Source organism: Rhinatrema bivittatum, chromosome 4, assembly GCF_901001135.1.
Source record: "Rhinatrema bivittatum chromosome 4, aRhiBiv1.1, whole genome shotgun sequence".
NCBI lineage: Eukaryota > Metazoa > Chordata > Amphibia > Gymnophiona > Rhinatrematidae > Rhinatrema > Rhinatrema bivittatum.
In genome coordinates, this window is record NC_042618.1 from 477,017,269 (window position 1) to 477,037,918 (window position 20,650).

The 20,650-nt window shown below is 51.0% G+C and overlaps 2 protein-coding genes across 3 annotated transcripts in view; one reads left to right on the forward strand and one right to left on the reverse strand.

Annotated features, from left to right (window-relative positions):
• CRACR2A (calcium release activated channel regulator 2A) overlaps window positions 1-7,490 on the forward strand; it is a 111,641-nt gene extending 104,151 nt beyond the window's left edge. For both annotated transcript variants that reach the window (XM_029597315.1, XM_029597316.1), the window contains exons 18-19: window positions 3,317-3,393; window positions 4,102-7,490. In XM_029597315.1, coding sequence (XP_029453175.1) covers window positions 3,317-3,393; window positions 4,102-4,192 — 168 coding nt within the window. In that variant the 3' untranslated portion in view covers window positions 4,193-7,490. The remainder of the gene's footprint in view (window positions 1-3,316; window positions 3,394-4,101) is intronic.
• Window positions 7,491-13,706: 6,216 nt separating this feature from the next.
• Window positions 13,707-20,650, reverse strand: part of PRMT8 (protein arginine methyltransferase 8) — a 53,344-nt gene continuing 46,400 nt past the window's right edge. The window contains exons 9-10 of the mRNA XM_029597318.1: window positions 18,025-18,146; window positions 13,707-14,879 (exon numbers count right to left, since the gene is read on the reverse strand). Of these exons, the coding sequence (XP_029453178.1) occupies window positions 14,796-14,879; window positions 18,025-18,146 (206 nt within the window). The 3' untranslated portion in view covers window positions 13,707-14,795. The remainder of the gene's footprint in view (window positions 14,880-18,024; window positions 18,147-20,650) is intronic.

A 20,650-nucleotide genomic window follows, 5' to 3' on the forward strand; every position in this document is an offset into this window, starting at 1 on the left:
ACAGATATACCACGTACTCCAGCGGCTGCTTAGTGCCCATGCCACAGATATACCACGTACTCCAGCGGCTGCTCAGTGCACATGCCACAGATATACCACGTACTCCAGCGGCTGCTTAGTGCACATGCCACAGATATACCACGTACTCCAGCGGCTGCTTAGTGCACATGCCCCAGATAAACCATGTACTCCAGCGGCTGCTTAGTACACATGCCACAGACATACCTGCTTAGTGTATATGGGTGAGAATAGGGCTTGGATAGGATGGTTTGTACCCTGCCATTTCCTATGAATCATTGACCCTGGCATGAAATCCCTGTTGTTGTGAATAATCCTTGACTGATCTCCCAGAAATGTGCCTGGTGCATTTTGAGCGTGGCTATGCCAAGGAATGTATCACGTTCGATAATTATGCAAAGCAAGAAGTACACAGGGTAATAATCGGAGTGAACGTCCGTACGGCCACTCCCTAACAGAGACCAGCCCTGCATGAATACAGAAAGAGGGATTATCAGGGCTCCTAGAAAATGGAGATATTTAAGACCGAGTTTTCACACAGACTTTAGTGATTTGTGGGTCAGCAGAGGGGCAGCGAACACATGGGTCTGGGGGTGCTGTTTAACTTCCCCACCTCTCGCCTCCTCTACTTCCAGTGACACCAGCCATATAGTCCCAGCCCCAGTAGGCACGCACCCAGCCCTCCAGCCACCAGGCCTTACACCTCTTCTCCCAGACTGATCCATTATTGTCATTAGGGTTGTCAACTGCCCAGTTTTGGACCAGACAGCCAGGTTTTCGGATGCACTGTGCAATATCCGGTCAGAAGTACTGACTGGACGCTGAAAATCCGGATTTTGCAGGAGGCTCCACCTCTCTCCCACAGCTTCCTGGTTCCAGGGAGAGAACGACAGAGCTGAGAGCTGTACTGTCCCTGCCCTTGTGCTTCCTTTCCTGTGCTGTGATTGGATGGGATGGAGAGAGGAGGCGGGGCACAGCATCACTCTCCATTCCCAGTTGCTCCACCGATCTCTGAAGCAAGGTCCCTCTGGGTCCCTCCCCTCCCTCACTGAGTGCTAGGCTACGACCCGAGAGGGGCTTCAGGGAGCCAGCCGAGGGATATAGGCACAGAGGAGGGGAAGGTGGAGAAAGAGACAGACAGAGGCATAGGGCGGGAAAAAGGGAGAGACAGAAGGGACACAAAAAAAGAGGAGGGAAAGGAAGATAGACACTTGAGGATCAAGGGAGGGGAGAGACTCAGAGGAGGCATGACGGAAAGAAGAAGAGATAGAGGGGGGAAGGGACACAGGATGGAAGGAGATAGAGAATGAGTAAGGCACTGGGAAGGACAGACAGACAGGAGGGAAAGAAAAACAAGAGCATGGAGAAGGACGGGACTAGAGACAGGAATGCAGCACAAGCGAGGGGTGCAGAGAAGAGGGCATACGAGAGACAGCTGGTATAAGGAAGACAGAGAGAAGGATTGGGAAGGTTTTAAAGAATGGGAGCGAGAACCAACTGTGTATGAGAAAGGAGGCTGTGTATTTGGGAGTATATGTGACTATCTGACAGAAGAGGCTATATGGGAGTGTGTGTATGAGAGAGGAGTCTGAGTGTTTGGTAGTGTGTATGTGTATCAGAGAGGAGGCTGTGTGAGAGAGGGGGTTGTGTGTTTGGGAGCATATGTGTCTGAGAGAAGAGGCTATATGGGAGTGTGTGTATGAAAGAGGAGACTGAGTGGGAGTGTGCATGTGTGTCAGAGAGGAGAGGGGGTTGTGTGTTTGAAAATGTGTGTGTGTGTATGAGAGAAGAGGTTGCATGGGAATGTGTGTCTGAGAGAGGAGGCTGTGTGTATGGGAGTGTGTGTATGTGCATGAGAGAGGAGGCTGTGCCTATGAAAGTATGTGCCTGAGAGAGGAGGTTGCGTGTTTGGGAGTGTGCATATGTGTTTGAGAGAGGAGGCTATGTGTTTGGAAGTATGCATGTGTGTATGAGAGAAGAGGCTGTGTGGGAGTGTGCATGTGTGTATGAGAGAAGAGGCTATGTGGGAGTGTGCATGTGCATGTGGGAGTGCACATGTGTGTTTGGGAGTATATGTGTCTATCTGTGAGAAGAGGCTATATGGGAGTGTGTGTATGAAAGAGGAGACTGAGTGGGAGTGTGCATGTGTGTCAGAGAAGAGAGGGGGTTGTGTGTTTGAAAATGTGTGTATGAGAGAAGAGGCTATGTGGGAGTGTGTGTATGAGAGAAGAGGTTGTATGGGAGTGTGTGTCTGAGAGAGGAGGCTGTGTGTATGGGAGTGTGTGTATGTGTATGAGAGAGGAGGCTGTGCCTATGGAAGTGTGTCTCTGAGAGAGGAGGCTATGTGTTTGGGAGTGTGTGTGTGTGTGTATGTGTGTGAGAGAGAGAGGAGGCTGTGCCTATGGAAGTGTGTGTTTGAAAGAGGAGGCTATGTGTTTGGGAGTGTGTGTGTGTGTGTGTGTGTGTGTGTGTGTGTGTGTGTGAGGAGGTTGTGTGTGCATGGGAGAATATGGAGGTGGGTTTGCATATGTATTAGAAAGGCTTTAGTTGTGATAGAGAGAAAAACTACATGAAAGAGCCTGTGGTTGATGTGAGTATGGGGATGGTTGAAATAACATTTTATAAAACAAAGCTTACTGGGGGGGGGGGGGAGGGGGGCTTGAAAGCCAAGTAATGGGTGGATCGACAGCTGACAGTAGTTCATAACCTCCCTCCATCCGAAAGCCTTAATTTTAGTGGGACGTCCAGTTATGGTCCATGGAAAAGCTGGCCACCCTCATTGTCATCCAATTTGGGACCCCTGAGTGGGCTTCTTGGCAGCTCTAACTTACCCAGTCCAGACTACAAGAGGCCATCTCTAAGGACGGGGAAGCTTTCCCAACCTTTCCCCCCTACTGCAGGAAGAAACAGGTGCAGTCTCCTCATCCAGCCTGTTTCTGACTTAATGAACGATATCCCTATCCCAGGAAGAGCCACGAACCAAGAGGACATTCAGTGCAATTTACATTCTCGAAGTTAAATGCCTGCAACGTGACCCCCTACACTGAAGCCTTCTCTTCTTCCGGAAAATCTCCTTGTGGAACCAAGAAGTCTTTGCCGCCAGCGTTTGAGAGAAGGGAGGGGATACTGTCAAAAACTCACGCTTCTGCTCTGATTTTCCAGGTTCATCTCACTTTGAAAGTTCGGCTTTACGACCCGGCCGGCTACGAGCCAGGTTCCAGCGCGCGCTCTCCTTACGTGATTAGTGCAAGCATTTACTCTGCCCAAATAATGAATTTTCTCTTTCTCTCTGCCACAGGACTGCAATTTAATTTTCTATGAGTGCAGCGCTTGTACTGGACACAACGCCAAAGAATCTGTGCTTCACTTAGCCAGGTAAAAAAAAAAAAAAGAATTTTATTACCCTTTTCTTAAATTGATTATGATGGAAATAAATCAGCTGTGACAAAACTGCAAAGAAAGCTCTAAACCCGAAACCGCAGAATCATGAGGCTCGCTCGGGAGCTGTGCTCGACGAGGCCTCTCGCCCTCCCTTGGCAGCTGGAATAGACTTTAGTATCGTGCTGCTGTGCGGGGCTCCAGCTCGCATTTCTTGCGTAATTATTTTTATTTGGGGCCCTGTGGGTGCTTGAACACCCCCCCCCCCCCCCGATACTGAGCAAACGCCTTCACTGCGTATTCATTTTGAAAAGTCGGCCCTGTGTTTAGGGGTGCGATTCTCAGGCACCCCCCACATGGTGGCACATGACGCAGGTGGCTTGAACGCGTGCATTTTACGCATATTTTCAGAAAACGTGAACGTGCTCGGCGCCCTGTGTGCGTGCTTTGGGAAACTGAATGCCTGCGCGTTCTCCCGCCCCCGGTACACGAGGAAAGGGTTTCAGTGCACCTCCTGGGTTAAGCCTTGGGAGGAGACGCAGCGATGGCCAACGCCCTGAACTCCTGGAATGCGTGCCCCGGGCGTGGTTTTACACTAGGAAACGTTTTTGTAAAGCAAAGAACCCTTCCCACAGCTCTGAAAATCATACAGTTATTTATAACTTTTCTATATCAGTAATTTGCTTTGATTTAATTCCTTCCTAGGCTTTTGAAGGAACGGGAAGATAAGGAGAGAGAGAAAACTATACAATTACTTTATGATTCAAAGAAAAAATCTTGCTGCTCCAGACAGTAGAAAATTATCGAGCAACTTGACATCAATCACACTAAGTTTTATGTTCAGAAACCTTTCTAATTTTACACTACCTTACAAATTTATTGGCACGAGTTGTGGAAGTCAGCTGACCGGGAGCCCTGTAGACTGGTTGGTGCAACAGGTTTGGTTTCAAAACGACCCCACCAGACGCCAGATGGAGCGGTGGAAAGCAACTCTTCTTTGCACGTCTTCAAGGAGATGGGACAACGTTACGTGTGGGCATACGTGTGGGCTCGTTGAGTAGCCTCGTCTTCACCCCAAAGCTGTCGTCGTACATCGTGAAGCTGGAGACCTGGACTCGCAGACCTGCATTCTTGGGAGACGATGGGGCTGCAGGCCTCGATGAACACAAGCCACTAAAGACCGAGGGGCCAGGTGATTCCATGAACACTGGGACACGTCAGGCCAGCCTCTTCATTAAAAGAATTAGCCAGGCATCTCAAGACTGCTTCTGACCTTCCCGATCCTCAAAAATGCATCTTAGGCACAGGCCAGAAGTGCCAGCGTCGACCCATCGGATCAGCTGATTGAGGCTTGCTGGTCTCTGGAGCCCTTCGGCTTAGGTGTCAGAAGGCAACTGAAAAAAAGTCAAATCAACCAATCCTTAAAACTGCAGGGGCCACGTTTGTAAGAGGAAGAGAGAAGGAAGCGCGCGTGTAATCTCCTGCTCGCGGTTTATCAAGGGCAGTGAGCAGACCCGAAGCTGAAGGGGAACTGGTAGTCAAGGTCTAGGCTCTTGTTTCTAGCAAAAATGAATGTAGCTGAAGTTTCATCTGTGGTTTATGATTATTTAATTTCAAGCACGTCGTTCCGACCAACGAGGTTTTGCTGCTAGAAGGGCAAGGCAATATAAGGTTTGTTTTAAAGGTGATTTTATCGTTGCTGTCAAATAGGATTTTAAAATTATGTAATTATTCTTAATGAACAGATTGAAAAAAAAACGTTTATTTTAAAGCTTCTGAGCCCAATGTTCAGCGCCGTTTGTCCGTCTAAGTTCAGACTTAGCCAGACAAACTGCGGAATAAGGGATTTAAAGATTCTGCCGTGCTCACCGCCCCTAACATGCCCGATTCACTCTTGATCCCGCTATTGCGGGGGTATCTGGATAGGTTAGGCCAGATGAGCAGCAATCGAGAGCATTCTCCAGGCGACCTATGGACCTTCTTGTGTCCATCGCCTCCCACCGCAGCCAGACACTATTTCCCGGCTAAGGACAACGGGGCTGGGAGGTTTTATGAGCAGACTTTCTTGTGCTGGATCTTCTCCCAGTGAAAGCAGAAGTGCATTAAACTGGCTCCCGGGGTATGTGCAGAGTTGAGAGACTTGTCTTTTATTTTTACAGATTAGCAAAACAGGGAGAAAATCAGTGAAAAAGTCTAAATATGGTGTCATTTTGGGGAGGAATAATGCCTTTTCATTGTTTCCACGGTTGGGTATAAATCCATGGCCGGTGGTTTCCCAAAGACGCCGGCCTGCAGAGGAGGGAATCTGGGCTGCTGAATCCGCAGGCCCGGGCCCGGCCGTGCTGTGACAGGGAAGCCTCTTTGGCGCTGCTGTAAGTGACCAGCACACAGCTAGGAGTCAGGGGTGCATGGCCGGGCACTGGATTCCAAGGGGAGACCCCCCCCTCAGCGACCCCCCCCCCCCCCCTACCAAGGACTCTCCCCTGTGATGAGGCAGCTGACAATGAAGGCTCATGACAAGCAGTAGCAGCAGGAGTGGTAGGAACGCTGGCTTCGTTCCTCGGTGGGGCAGGATCTGGCCGAGATGTGAATAAGCTGCTGGGACACCCTCTCCCCTCAGAGCCGGTGGTAAAGGTGGTCTGGGGGGGGGGGGGGGGGGCGTGCATGGTTATTCCTGGAAGCGGGGCCCGTGAGACGCGGCACTAATGAGTTTGCTGGCTGGCGGTCAGTCAGGTCCTTTGAGGCGAGGCCAGACGCGCTTCATCTTCTCCACCCCACAAAAGGAACCCGTCTGAAATTTGACAAATACACGACCTGCTCCTAAGTATCTGGTGTCCTGGTTCTGTCAGCTTAGCACCCCCTTTTCTTCCCACGTTTTATCACACATTTTTGTCAGCTTACCTTTACTCACAATTAAATTAAGGTTTTTAGTGCTTAAAAGACAGGAGTTAAAATTAGCCCTCCTGCATGCAAATCCCGTTCAAATGAAGGCATTCGCTCAGCTCTTACTCCCCAGCGCACAGAGCTGCATGGGCATAACTCGTTTCCTTAACGCTGGGACAGAAATGGAGCGCACGTTTCTGGGGGCAGTGTTCACCTATGGAACCATCCCAGCAGGGTCCTGGACTGGGGTAGGTGGGAGATAAGACTGGGCAGAAGGGGTGGGTCAGTGGGCGAGAAGGCGGATGGGTGGAAAGTGAGTTAGTGAGGGGGTGGGGATAGGTGGGTTGGGGAATCTGTGATCCCAGGGCACACATTGTATCTTGCAGGGGAATTCTCAAAGGAGTTATGAGTGTAATATTAAAAAGCCATTGACACATGTAAAGTGCACTTACACATGCATAACCGATGGGCAATTCAATGACTTAATATTGTAGCAATTTCAAAAGCCACGTGCTCAGGTAAAGGGCATTTACACCTGTAAAACCCATTTTTAAGCAGGTAAATGCTTTTGAAAATCAGGCCTTGCGGTGCATTTTTTAACTCCCAATGTTTTTGCTCACCATTTTCTCACTGCATGGGGCATTAACTCACTTTGCACTGTGTGTGTACATTTCAGTGCACATGTTTTACTGCTGTTTTAGTCCTGAAAATATCAAGTTATAAGTGCCATGTACTTTTCAAGCTTGTTTCAGAACCTGCAAGAGCAAATTATTCCCCGGTGCCCACAATGTATTAATTACTCGTTATAAGTGACAAATGGAAACCTGTACGTAGACAGTACAGGGGGAAGAGGGGTCCCAGGCTGCAGAGCCAGGCAGAACAGATTATAAATTGTACGATTAAGGAGATGAACTGGGGCGACGAGGGGAGCCCTGAAAGAGACGGTGTGCACAGGGCGTCTGTCCTTCTGTCCCCAAGAAGGAGAGATTAATAAATCCGACCGCGGGTTGGTAATACAAGGAAGAGGAGAAGCAGCCTGAGCCACTCAGAAAAGCACCTTATACAGAGCAGGCCTTTCATGCCTTTAAATAATATTCATAAATAAGGTTTTAATAACACTGGAGTGTGCAGTGATTTACTGGGCTCTGGTTTATGCCTCTCCCGTCCACGGTAGCATTTCTTTTGCACTGTCATCTCTGATTAAAATGTTATTGCATTACCTCTGGTGTGGATTTATTTTTAAAGCTAAGACATCTATGGACAGAACAGCCCGGGGCACTGCTAGGCTTGTTAAAGCACCTGCAGGACTTCCGATAATGTTCATTGAAAGGGCCCAGATGGCCGAGTGGACAGAGCCCCAGATTCAGGCTCGGTTTTGGTCCGAAAGGCCTGTGGGAGGTGAGGTGGGTGGTGTCAGTCCATCTTGCAGGGGACAGGTGTCCACATCCCTGATACCACCATGACCTCCTCTCTCCATGTGAACGGCACATGGACAGCACACTGTGAAGAAAGCCTGCGCTGCCTGCTGTCCCTCAGTGCTCCTGGTTTTCAGGATTTCCACGAGGAGGATGCATGAAATATAGATTTGCATGCCCTAGGTCTCTAATGTATGCAGATCCCTCTCATGCATATTCATCATGGCTATCCTGAAAGCCCGGCTCTTTAGAGAGAGGAGAGACTGCTGTACCTTTAGTATGGATCTGGATTTAGCTCAGGCTGAAGGGGAGTTACATTCAGGTACTGAGAGGGCTCACAGTCTAAGGGGCTCATTCATAATGGGTGAAACCTTTAGTGAATAGACCTCCAAGAGCCTGATTTACCAAGCTTTTCCCCCAGAGACACAGAGGAGGAGAAAGCCCACGTTTTTACCTAAGGTGTATCTGTGTGTGTGTGTGTATGAGTGAGTGTGTGTGTGTGGTTTGCATTGCTACTGCCTGTGCTGTACCTGTCACGTGCCGGGGCGTTGTGACTGTGTGGGTGTTTGTGTGTTTTAGTGAGTGTGTGTGTGGTTTGCATTGCCACAGCCTGTGCTGTACCTGTTATGTGCCAGGGCGTTGTGACTGTGTGGGTGTTTGTGTGAGGTTTGCATTGCCACTGCCTGCGCTGTACCTGTTACGTGCCGAGGCATTGTGACTGTGTGGGTGTTTGTGTGTTTTAGTGAGTGTGTGTGTGTGGTTTGCATTGCCACGGCCTGTGCTGTACCTGTTATGTGCCGGGGCGTTGTGACTGTGTGGGTGTTTGTGTGAGGTTTGCATTGCCACTGCCTGTGCTGTACCTGTCACGTGCCGGGGCGTTGTGACTGTGTGGGTGTTTGTGTGTGGTTTGCATTGCCACTGCCTGTGCTGTACCTGTTACGTGCCGGGGCGTTGTGACTGTGTGGGTGTTTGTGTGAGGTTTGCATTGCCACTGCCTGCGCTGTACCTGTTACGTGCCGAGGCATTGTGACTGTGTGGGTGTTTGTGTGTTTTAGTGAGTGTGTGTGTGTGGTTTGCATTGCCACGGCCTGTGCTGTACCTGTTATGTGCCGGGGCGTTGTGACTGTGTGGGTGTTTGTGTGAGGTTTGCATTGCCACTGCCTGTGCTGTACCTGTCACGTGCCGGGGCATTGTGACTGTGTGGGTGTGTGTGTGTGGTTTGCACTGCCACTGCCTGTGCTGTACCTGTTACGTGCCGGGGCGTTGTGACTGTGTGGGGGTGTGTGTGTGGTTTGCATTGCCACTGCCTGCGCTGTACCTGTCACGTGCCGGGGCGTTGTGGATACTCTCTCCGCTGCTCATTGCCTACGCCCAGCTTAAGCACAGTCTTTACTCGCAGATAGAGGAGGCCACCTCTTCAAACCCAAGCTTTATTAAGGTGTAACACAAGTAACAGAGTCCTCATCTGCATAAACTGAAGATTAGCAATGAGGACAGGTAAAATGAGAATAATTATGCAGGGTGGGCCGGGCTAAGCTGCTGATTCACATTGGCCCGAGCAGACTGGAAAGGAACCATGCCAGGCACTTTTGCATCAGTCAGAGGTTAACCCTTTAGAGTCAGCGGAAGTGAATGCAGCAGAAGCTGTGACCCTGCAGACTGACTTCCAGTGCAGGAGAATAAAAGCAGGAGCAGAGCATTAGTCATGAACAGAAACAGAAAAGGCTGCTGTGGAAGCAGGACAACATCCTAATGCAGAACTGCCCCTCCTGGCGTTGCCCCTGTCCCTTCCCTCCCCTCCTGCAGGGAATATGAGAGAAGGGGGGGGGGGGGAGGCTGAACAGAGCAGGAAAAGGAGAGCCACTCTGCTCACTAATCCAGTCCCTCTTCTGTCTGTCTGTCTGTCTCTCAATATGCAGGAATAGAGAAATTACCATTTATTACTCTGGTGACATCAAGTCTGGGAGGGGAGAGGAAGGTGATCATTAATAGAAAAGGTTTGTGCTAATGGGCAAAAGGACCATGATCTGACACTCTCCCCCTTACTGTAGGTCGTACTGTAGTTAGGCGTCTTTTCCTCCTCCATCAAAGGAAAAAAGACTTCAGGAAACTTACAGGGTCATTCATCAAAGTGACATAACCGCAGTACCACAAATGCAAATGTATGAAAGGGGCGGGATTGGGATTGATGAAACTGAGGGGCATTATTGCATGCTCGGGAGGGAGAGAGAGCGCCCTCGGGCAGGCCTTCATAGTATTCAACCATTTATAGCACTAGAGGAGGGCCAGGTAAGACTCCAGGTGAGGTTTAGGGTCAGTTTTCCATGCAGAGTGAGACGTACGAACGGCACAGTGCACCTCGGTGAAGACCGAGAGTCTCCCAGTGCTGAGATTTCTACAACGGTCTCTCGCCCTAGCCCGATGGTACCCCGGGAGAGAGTCTCTCTCTCTCTCTCTCTCTCTCTGCACATCATAGCTTGCAAAGTGAGGCAACTCTAAAATGATCTCAGCCAGGCCCCTCTTCCTCATCCCCGGGGTCATTCATAGCATTTCACTTGCTGCAGTTGTTGTAGATTTTAGTTTTGCCACAGTCGTGACGGTGTCACCTGGCAGGCAGGACCTGTATGGAAGGAGGACTTTCAGATGGGGATAGCTTCCTGCATCCTTCCTGCTTACCTTCAGTGATCAGACAGAGCTCAAGCACAAGTACCCCTAACACCAAGGTGAGGGCCGCCTGCAGGAACCCCCTCGGTGCTTTGTGATAAGCAATAAGATTAATGCTTGCTGGTACTGTCCCTGGTACTTCATCTCTTGAATGACAGCAGGCCTGGGACGGGTCCCTAACTCTGCCCTTACAGAACTGAGCTCTGCTCTGTGGGCTGCAGGTCCTTCAGGCTTAGCTTAGGAAGGGTGGATTTAAGCTTTTATGGCCCAGTATGATAACTGGGGGGGGGAGTCGCCAAGGTTAATCGAGGCCGCCCAGCAGCTTAATTACCGCAGCCGGTCCTGTCTGGACATCAGCTGCACCATCGTCCGGTCCTTTACAGCTATTCCCATCCCCGCCGACAGCGCTCAGGGCCTGACGCAGCTCTCCACGGCCAGGATTGACTCGCAAGGGTCGGACCCAGATCTTTTATTTCTCCCTGGTCCCTCCCGTGACTCTGTCTCAGCTTCTGTTCCCCTTGATGGCTCCCAGGAAGGGACAGGGGTCAAAGGCCAGCTCACTTATACCTTATTGCAAACGCCTAGGATGCTGCTGCTGAACTGAATGGCAGTCGATGAAATAAAATACCAAGAAAAGTGGTCAGCACTCGTGGGCGATACCACGGGAAGCCAGGGCAGAGGGCGGGTACCATCACCCTGTCTTCCTTGTAAGCCAGGGCAGAGGGTGGGTGTCATCACCCTGCCTTCCATGTAAGCCAGGGCAGAGGGTGGGTATCATCACCCTGCCTTCCATGTAAGCCAGGGCAGAGGGCGGGTATCATCACCCTGCCTTCCTTGTAAGCCAGGGCAGAGGGCGGGTATCATCACCCTGCCTTCCATGTAAGCCAGGGCAGAGGGCGGGTATCATCACCCTGCCTTCCATGTAAGCCAGGGCAGAGGGTGGGTATCATCACCCTGCCTTCCATGTAAGCCAGGGCAGAGGGCGGGTATCATCAGCCTGCCTTCCATGTAAGCCAGGGCAGAGGGTGGGTATCATCACCCTGCCTTCCTTGTAAGCCAGGGCAGAGGGCGGGTATCATCACCCTGCCTTCCTTGTAAGCCAGGGCAGAGGGCGGGTATCATCACCCTGCCTTCCTTGTAAGCCAGGGCAGAGGGTGGGTGTCATCACCCTGCCTTCCTTGTAAGCCAGGGCAGAGGGCGGGTATCATCACCCTGCCTTCCATGTAAGCCAGGGCAGAGGGCGGGTATCATCAGCCTGCCTTCCATGTAAGCCAGGGCAGAGGGCGGGTATCATCACCCTGCCTTCCTTGTAAGCCAGGGCAGAGGGCGGGTATCATCAGCCTGCCTTCCATGTAAGCCAGGGCAGAGGGTGGGTATCATCACCCTGCCTTCCTTGTAAGCCAGGGCAGAGGGCGGGTATCATCACCCTGCCTTCCATGTAAGCCAGGGCAGAGGGCGGGTATCATCACCCTGCCTTCCTTGTAAGCCAGGGCAGAGGGCGGGTATCATCACCCTGCCTTCCATGTAAGCCAGGGCAGAGGGCGGGTATCATCACCCTGCCTTCCTTGTAAGCCAGGGCAGAGGGCGGGTATCATCACCCTGCCTTCCTTGTAAGCCAGGGCAGAGGGCGGGTATCATCACCCTGCCTTCCTTGTAAGCCAGGGCAGAGGGCGGGTATCATCACCCTGCCTTCCTTGTAAGCCAGGGCAGAGGGTGGGTGTCATCACCCTGCCTTCCTTGTAAGCCAGGGCAGAGGGCGGGTGTCATCACCCTGCCTTCCATGTAAGCCAGGGCAGAGGGTGGGTATCATCACCCTGCCTTCCTTGTAAGCCTCGCCTGCTTCCTCTAGGCTGAGGTTTTACCTCTCTGCTCTGCTTGCACCCTGTCCCCTTTGCCGGAGAGGCCACGCGGTGTCACCGGGCTTTGCTTTGCCTGCAAAGTTAACAGAACTCAGCCTGGACTCTGGGAAGCGCCCTGTCAGCACAGACCTTCAAACCCATCCCACCCAGGGATTTTGGTGCCAGCAGCCCTTCCTATCTCCGTGCCGGCCTTCAGGTAGGACTCCCAGCAGGTGGGCACCCACCGTTCTTTAAGATTGCAGAAAAAACCCTGAAGTAATTAAGTTTGGAGGAGCGTCTGGGAGCAGTTCAGCAGCTCCACTCCCGGAAGCACTGCCTCGGGTACCAGGCCCCAACCTCCGAGACCTTTCTGGCGCCTCCCACCAACAAACTGGCAGGGGCTCCCAAGAAGGTGGGCTTTCGGAGAGGAGAAACAGGGACGAGGAGGTAAATCGCGTGCAGAGGTCGCGCCAGCTGCCCGATTCCTTTGTGACAGATGCGTAGGCTCCGCCACGGGCCTGTGCTCTCTACACCTTTCAGCAAAGCATCGCCAGCGGGCGCGTTTCCCTCGGGGAGCGAGGCCGCTGTTATGATATGTTAGTAACATTAGCGCGCCACGCCGCGGGTTTGCAGAAAGGGGACGCCCTTGCTCCCTGCCAGCTCTGAGCTGCCGCGTCGCACTGCAAGCCCCGCGGTCTCTGGCTCGCAACCTTCACTTTCACCCGGGGCTGAAAACAGAGTGCGAAGCGGGCCCCCAAGAAGTGGCCCCTCCCGTCCCCCCCCGCAGGGGTCCTGAAGGCCCGGGCCAAACCTCGCGCACGCAGCACGACCCCCACCCCCTGCACTTTCCGTGCACTCCTGCTCCGTGGCTTCTGCTTGGGTAACTCCTTTCCCTACAGGAGCAGCCACTCGGGGGCATTTCTCCGTTCATGCCGGGGGGGGGGGGGTCAGATCTAAGCATCCAACCCCTCCCCCCCCCCAGGGACTTCCCCACTCCCAGCTCTTCTGCCTGGTGGAGGGTAAGGAGCAGCTGGGGACCCAGCGCGGGTGGGCTCTGGCGCACACACGAGGCATCCCTCGGTGCCCACCGGCCCCTGGAGACCGGAGCCCCGCTGCGGGGCGAGCTGGAATGAAAAGTAGCGCGCGCGCACCCAGAACACACAGACTCCAGTCACGAGCAGCAGCTTTCTGGCAAATTACACTTTAATCCGATTCATATAAATACCATCATCTCCGTAGTACCTGGAGCACGCAGACGATGTGAATGTTCTCCCATTAACAGCTCCCCCCACCCCCCATGGATGAAAGGAATCTGGCCACCTCTCAGGGTTTGTTTGCTTTTTTTTCCCCCTCTTTTAGATGACTTGTCATTTATTTTTCTGCAGAATATGCAATCGATACCGCAGCTTGCCTGGGAATTCAATTCCCTGCCTCCCCCGGCGCCCCTCTCCCCATTCCCGCTGGCTGCTGCTCGGGGCTCTCGAGGGATGCTGCAGTGCGGATTTGGTCATTGGAAGGTGAATGCCTGGCCATGGACTTTTTTTTTTTTTTTATTATTATGCAAACACATAGCAAATGTGCCCCTGGAAAAAGGCCGAGTTTACAGCCGGAGCTATTTAAAGGGCATTGCATGCATTAAATGAAAAAGCAACCATGAACCCCATATTAAAGAAAGCCAAGGGTTTTGCAAAATGCCATTAACCTATTTAGATGCAAATGCAGGCGCTAGCACAGCTGTCTTTCGCCTAATGTTTGCAGTTCAATGTGAACAGCTAAAAATGCAACCTTCTGTTCAACTGCTCCTAAAAATTAAAATCCTCACCTGACCTTTGCTGAAAGTGCTGAAACTAAAGCCATGCCAAGCGAAAGCAAAGCGAAGACCTCGCAGGAGAATGAACTGCGCGTTCCTCCAGGAACGAGCTCATGGGAATACATCTCGTTAAATGATTTTGTCTGCGTACTGTGTGCGTGGACCTTTCCTGCATGAACATAATATGTGCTGAACTTTGCTCCATTCAAAGGCTGCGGACGGACATCAGCAGGTAATGGCATCGCCCTGTCACCTTCTGGCTGCGGCTGATGCATCCCCCGGCTGAAGCATTTCCGCCCAGCGGCAGCAGGGGGCAGCAGAAACCTCGGCCTCGCAGCCAGGCCCCGCCGCCCTGTGCAAAATAATGAAAGTTCTGCCTAGGAAGCACTCTTAGCCCCCCCCGGAGACCTGATTTCGTCATCCAACCTCAGGGACTATATCGCGGCAATTAGATTTTGTAAGAAATGTGGAAATCTGCCCGAATGCACCATGCAAAGCTTGGAAGAGCCAGAAATGTCACAGTTCAGGAGTAATGTTTCAGGTGTCTTAAGCTGTCTCTCGTTTCAGCCAGAGGACGGGCTTCCTCTCCTCATTGGGGCGGTCGCCAGCGAGGACTTATCCGCGCATTGTAATGCCATTCCATGCCTTCTTCACCTTGCCAGCACGAGAGGTGGCCGTTGGCCAGCGATCCCCAGCCGTAGACTGTCCAAGAGCCGTCACCGAGGTTCATTCGTTTCAGGTGCAGGCAGGTGAGGATCCAATGAGATTCTTGCGCATTCCTTTCCCTCCTTAGCGCATTCTATAGTCATGAGACACCGAAACATTGCTCAGCTGCCCCTTGAAGTCCAGCTCTACGGTGAAATCCAGATCCCGCTGCAAGAAAGGGCAAACACTTTAGACATTTATTTATTTATTTTATTAATTTAGATTCTTTTTTAGATCATCAGTGGCTTATACGGCACACGGCTTCCTTAATGACAACAAAAAACGGGCCAGGAGAGGCACAAGGTATGGGACTTAGATGGCAGCCATGGGTGAACCCCAGAGTGCAATCAGGATAGACAAGTCCAATGACTCCAGGGCTGCTGTTAGGGGGGGGTGTGAAGGAGGCGAGTGAGGAAACCACAAGGTGGGGTGGAAAGAGCTGGGACCGTGGCATCCCCCACGCCTTCACAAGGAGCTACTGGAGCTGCCGTGATCGGCCTCTGCCGTGAAGCGGACAGGTCGAAGGGGTGGGGGAGAGCTTCCTGCCAGCTTCCCTTAAAGAAAACCTTGCCAGGCTGGCCAAATACTATCCCCTATGGTGACGATATGGGGCAGGGCTGGTTTGCCACATCTGGATCTGACTCTCCCTATTTGTCCACTTCAGGTCTTTCTGACCAAATATGGAGGTGGATATTCACCGATTGTACAAACCTTTGCATGCCTGCAAGACAAATGCAGATGTTGGGAGTTATTAGGGTCCACCAATATTCCCATAAATCCAGATTTTCCAGAAATAAAGAGTGGAACTTGGGCCGAGCTGACTGTGGTTACCTTAAGTACCTCATGCATCGCGGCAGGAAAGAAATGCCCGTGAATCCCGTACCACTGTCAGACGGGTAATAAAAGTCAGGGGTGTCAGGGAAAAGAAAGGTCTGCTGGTCACCCCACACCTCTGCGGGGAGAGCCTGCGGCACGCGAGGAAGGGAAGGAAACGCCCTATCAATTCTCACTCTCCGGTTTTCAGGAATTTATCTGCAATCCTTCTAAAAATTCAGTCCAAGCCAACATGTATATGTGTGTGAGACAGTGTATGCAAAAGAGTGAGCATGCATGAGAGCATGTGTGTGTGTGTGAGAGAGAAAGCATGAGTGAGTGTGTGAGTATATATGAGAGTGTGTGTGTGTGTGTGAGAGAGAGAGTGACAGAGCATATACTAGAGGGATAGTGTGTGAGGGAGAATGAGAGAGGAAGAACATGTATATGAGTGAGGGAGTGTAGAGCATGTCTGAATGTGGGAGGAAGGGGTGCATGTGAGAGAGTGAGAGGGAGCACGTGTGTGTGAGAGTGTGTATATGAGAAAGAGAGGAAAAGGTTTGTGCATCCCCACACACACTAATTCACCTCAATCTCAGGTATCTGGAAATTAAAAGTTTTTAATTATTGAGAGTTATTTGATGTGTCTGCTGTTTTGAAATATTTTATTGGCATTTGGTAAACTTTTTAAAAAAATATGAGTTTTAATTATTGGATGTTCTATTTGTTAGCTGTTTTGAAATATTTATTCTTTTTATTAATAAGGGTTTAAGTTTATTGATTTATATTTCTTGAGTTTTTTTGTTTATGAGGAATGGTGATTCTGTTTTTCCATTGTTGCACTGCAAACAAAGTCTGGCTTGTTGTGATTTCCACTTCAGTTTTTGTCTGCACGTTTCTATTTATACTTTGTTCTCTTTATTTGGTGAGGGTCTGTTTCTGTTCTGCATGTGTGACTGAGGTGAGGTATTCTGCTTGGATGTAGTTTCTGAGTAGGGATCTATAGCAGCCTGGCTTGTTCTGTTTTCCTAATAAGAGGTGTATTGGTGTTTTAGAGCCCAGTGTAATATTTGCAGTGTTGTCTTTTCATAGGTAGGGTTGTTGCAGTTTGAGTACTGGCAGGTAGTGTTGTTTTGGTGTGGAAGGTTTGCTATATATAAGGCTTCTGATTTTAGGTTTTAAGTGATAAACTTTGATAAAACACCCCTGATGCAAAAAAATAAAATAGGTGTTTATTAGATAAACATGGGAGGCTATTAGATGTTACTTAGCCAGATAAGTAATTAGCTGGATAACTCAAGGATGGTTGGGGTGGTTCTATTTATTTGGTTAATGTAGCTGGATAAGTGCCTATATTTGGACTTATCCGATTAAGTTAACCAGATAAGTTAGACCTGTATAAGACTTATCCAACTCACAGCAAATAAGGATATTTAGCAGCATAGCCATGCTGCTGAGTATCCTATGTAAGTTAGCCAGATAAGTCTTATCCGACTAACTTACATTAATAGATATCTTTGTAAGCTGACCTCTTCCTCATTTGCCCACGCTGGATCCTCTGCTTTGTTTTTATGCCTTTTCTATGCTAACGATGCCTCAGCTGTACAAGTATTTGCTTCGGACAGAAAAGGTTCCCAACAACAGTACCTGCACCATGAAAATGCCGATTTTTGGTGCCCCCTAACAACCCCTAGTTAGTTGGAAAATACATTTGTAAGTTTATGATTTATAAACACCCCAAACCAGAAGCCCTAACTATATAGTAATTGTAATTCAGGTTACTCCTGGTTTTCCGAGGGCTAAGCACGTTACAATAGACCTGGCTTTTTGGTGGGGATTTCTGGTGTGTGTAAATATACTGTGCCTGTTGTTGTAAGGGATATTTTATTTTTCCTCTGAAGAGTGAACTTTGAAAGTCCTTTTTAATGTAAAATCTGTTACTATAAATGTATAATTGTTATTTTTGTGTGGAGGGGACCATGTGTGTGGGGGGGAGGGGGGGTTGTGGTGCAAAGCTGTAGGGATTGTCTGAGGCAGCTAATACCCTTGTATCTGCTCTCGGCTCAAGGGGTGGGTGTCAAAGTTTGGATTGTTGCAGGGAGCTGGGGGTTTTTTTGGCATGGAAGACTAGCCCTGGACAGAGTGTGAGAGAGAGGGTGTGTGTGCATATGTGTGTACGTGTGTGTGAGAGAGTGTGTGTGTGTGAGAGAGAGTGTGTGAGTGGAGTGTGAGTGAGAGAGTGTGTGTGAGAGAGTGCACGTGTGTGTGTATGAGTGGAGTACGAGTGAGTGTGTGCGTGTGAGAGTGTGTGTGAGAGAGTGTGTGTGTGTATATGAGTGGAGTACGAGTGAGTGAGTGTGTGTGTGAGAGAGAGACTGACAGAGACTGTATCTATTGTGAGTTGGTTATTGGAGACCCAATAAAATGAAGCATTTAAAAGAACAGCCTGAGGAGGGGAGCAGCACTGTCCCTGCCTTACGAGAGAGTAAGAGGTACTCACGGCGTTGCTTGCGTTGGGCTTCATGGATATGGTGCCGTAGAGCTCCTCGCCTCGCCTCACCGTTAGGTAGTCCTCCAGGTAGAATACCGTTTGCTTCCAGTGTGTGTAAGGAGCGTCGGGAGCTACGGGGGTTGATGTGAGAAACAAACAGAACCTGAGCATGACAAATCCTAGCAAAAACAAGTTTCTGACTACGCGTCAGCCGAAGGGTGCAACAGATCCTGGAAGAGGGGCCGAGCCCAGCACCCGTTTCTCCGACAGGTTCTGGGAGGGACGGTGCACTTTCCATCCTCTGGCTAAGGAGGCTCTCTGCCAACATCAGGCGGGTTTTCACCACTTCCAACCTGGGTTTACAGCGTGCAGCGGGAGGGGATTGAATTGGATATAAATCAGGTCCTAATGGGCTGAGTGTGGCTATTTCCTGAATTCAAGGAACCTAAGAAATCCTGTGGCACTGGAGCAGCTTCTGTCGGTGGTGCCAACGCTTCTCCGTGTCCTCCGGAGGCCGGCAAGGCTCCCCTCCAAGCTGCACGCGCGAAGCGGGAAACAGAGCGGCCTTTCCGAGGACACGGCGCCTGCATTTGCACGCTACGGCGCCCGCAAGCGATGTTTTGCACGCGCAGTCCAGCCTCGGGACTCCCCCCACCCCCTCCCCCGAGTGTAGCCCGGGGGCCTGGGGATGAGCGCGAGGACACCGGGGGCGCGGGGTGACCGTCTCAAGGCACGCGGGGAGCTGGTGCCTGACCAGGCTGCGGTGCTGCCAGCCTGGGGGGCTCATCAGAGCCACTTCATTGCCCGCAGTTCCCCCGGGGGAAAGTGGCCAAAAATAAGTACAAAGTCTGGGCCGAGCAAAACCAGGGAGAGCTGCCAGGTAAAATGAAGATTAACTGTGTTTCCTGCCCCGAAGTATATGAAAGCAAAATACATCTCTTTCCTTTGACGTTCCCCTTAATGCCAAAGCTATCCAGTTGTGCTGGTGCGGTGCATTAACTGGAGCTCCGAGGACCGGTCTGCAGCCTGCAGATCCCCTCCGGCTGCAGACATTCATCGCCCGCCACTTATTACCTCCCGCCGCAGGTCCCTTGCTTAAACCCTGCTCTACAAAGAAGGCAAACATCTGGCTGCTGACAAGATGATGAAGCATGGTAATTAGGCACATCTTCTTCCCTGCCGCAGCCTCCGAGACAGGTTCCAGGGGGATGTGTCGGAAAGAGGGAGCCTGCCTCGTCCGCACTATCTGCAGCTCGCACTCACTGTACGGAAATGTGGGCCCTAAGAGTAGACCATGAGCTGCTTGGACGTTGGTCCGGGGGGGGAGGGGGCAGTGCGAATTCCCTTTGGTTTCAGGAGGGGGCCCGACAGAGCTCTCCCTGCTCATCCCCACCCCTCCGATTTCTTAATTTACACTCAGACTTGACGTCATTCTGTCTTATGGAGTTTGCATAAATCCTCCTTCGTGTATCCGTGTCAGATCCGCCAGCTGCATCACTCTCCTGAGGAACGCAATCTTGCTTCTGAAATCCATGCATTAATCACCAGCCGCAGCGACCACTGCAATTCTGCATACCCAGTGCAGTGCAAAGTGCCTCCAGCTCCTGCAAAGCACTGCCACCAGGATTTTGGTAAAAGTAAAAGCAAGTGGTCCTATCAGGTCTCTTCCACATCTGTTTCACTGGCTCCCAGGAGAAAGCAGGAGAAAATGTAAAACTCTCTGCTCTGCCTACAAAAATGCTTAAATAAACAGGCCCCTGAATACTTCTCTCCCCTTACACGCCCTCCAGGGAACTCGGGTTCACCAAATTGGCGTTTCCTTCCTCTCTTCCGCTGCCGGGTTCTCCTCACAGCACCACCTTAAGTTCAGAACAAAGCTAAGGCCGCCCCTGAGATCCACATCTTCCACCTTAACTCCCAGAACTCCCGAGGAGGGACTCTCTTACACAACTCTCTTGCATCTTGAAACGAATGGGATTTCCTGTGCTGCATCCCAGTCCTACCTTAACTGCAAATTCTGATTGGACTGTAAGCTTTTCCAGTGCCTCTGGTCATTTCAGTTTTATTATAACCCGCCTTGAGACCAACTTTGGGAGAAGGCAGAATATCAGCTGCTCCTAAATAAATAAATAATGACCAGGCCCCCGAGCACCAGGCTACCTGGGGAAAAGGGATTTTGGAACGTGGCTTGCTGGGTATGTGGAAGAAAGCAGACATTACGTGGGATAATGCACCTTTCACCTGCATTTTTGTGGAGCGGTTCCCAGGACAGGGTTAGGCTGCAAAGTTTTGTATTTTAAGAATTCCATACATTGTTTTTCAGGGGAACTGAAGAAGCAGCTACAATCTCGGGGTGCACTTTCCCTGCCTCACCTTCTCTCGCTCTCGTCCTCCTGTCCCATCCCCTCTCTCTCTCTCTTCCCCTACTACCTCCAGCCCCTTTTCACCTTCCTCCACGTGCTCTCACCTTGCTTTCTCCCTCTCTATCACCCCCCCCCCCCCCACCCTCACCTCCTCTCTTTCTCTTCCCCTGCCACCCTCCCCCTGAAACTCTGACCAAACATCCCTCTGCCCGACCTCTTTGGCATCTCTGGGGCATTTAGGGACCCAGGGCAGACGGCGAGGGCCCATCAGC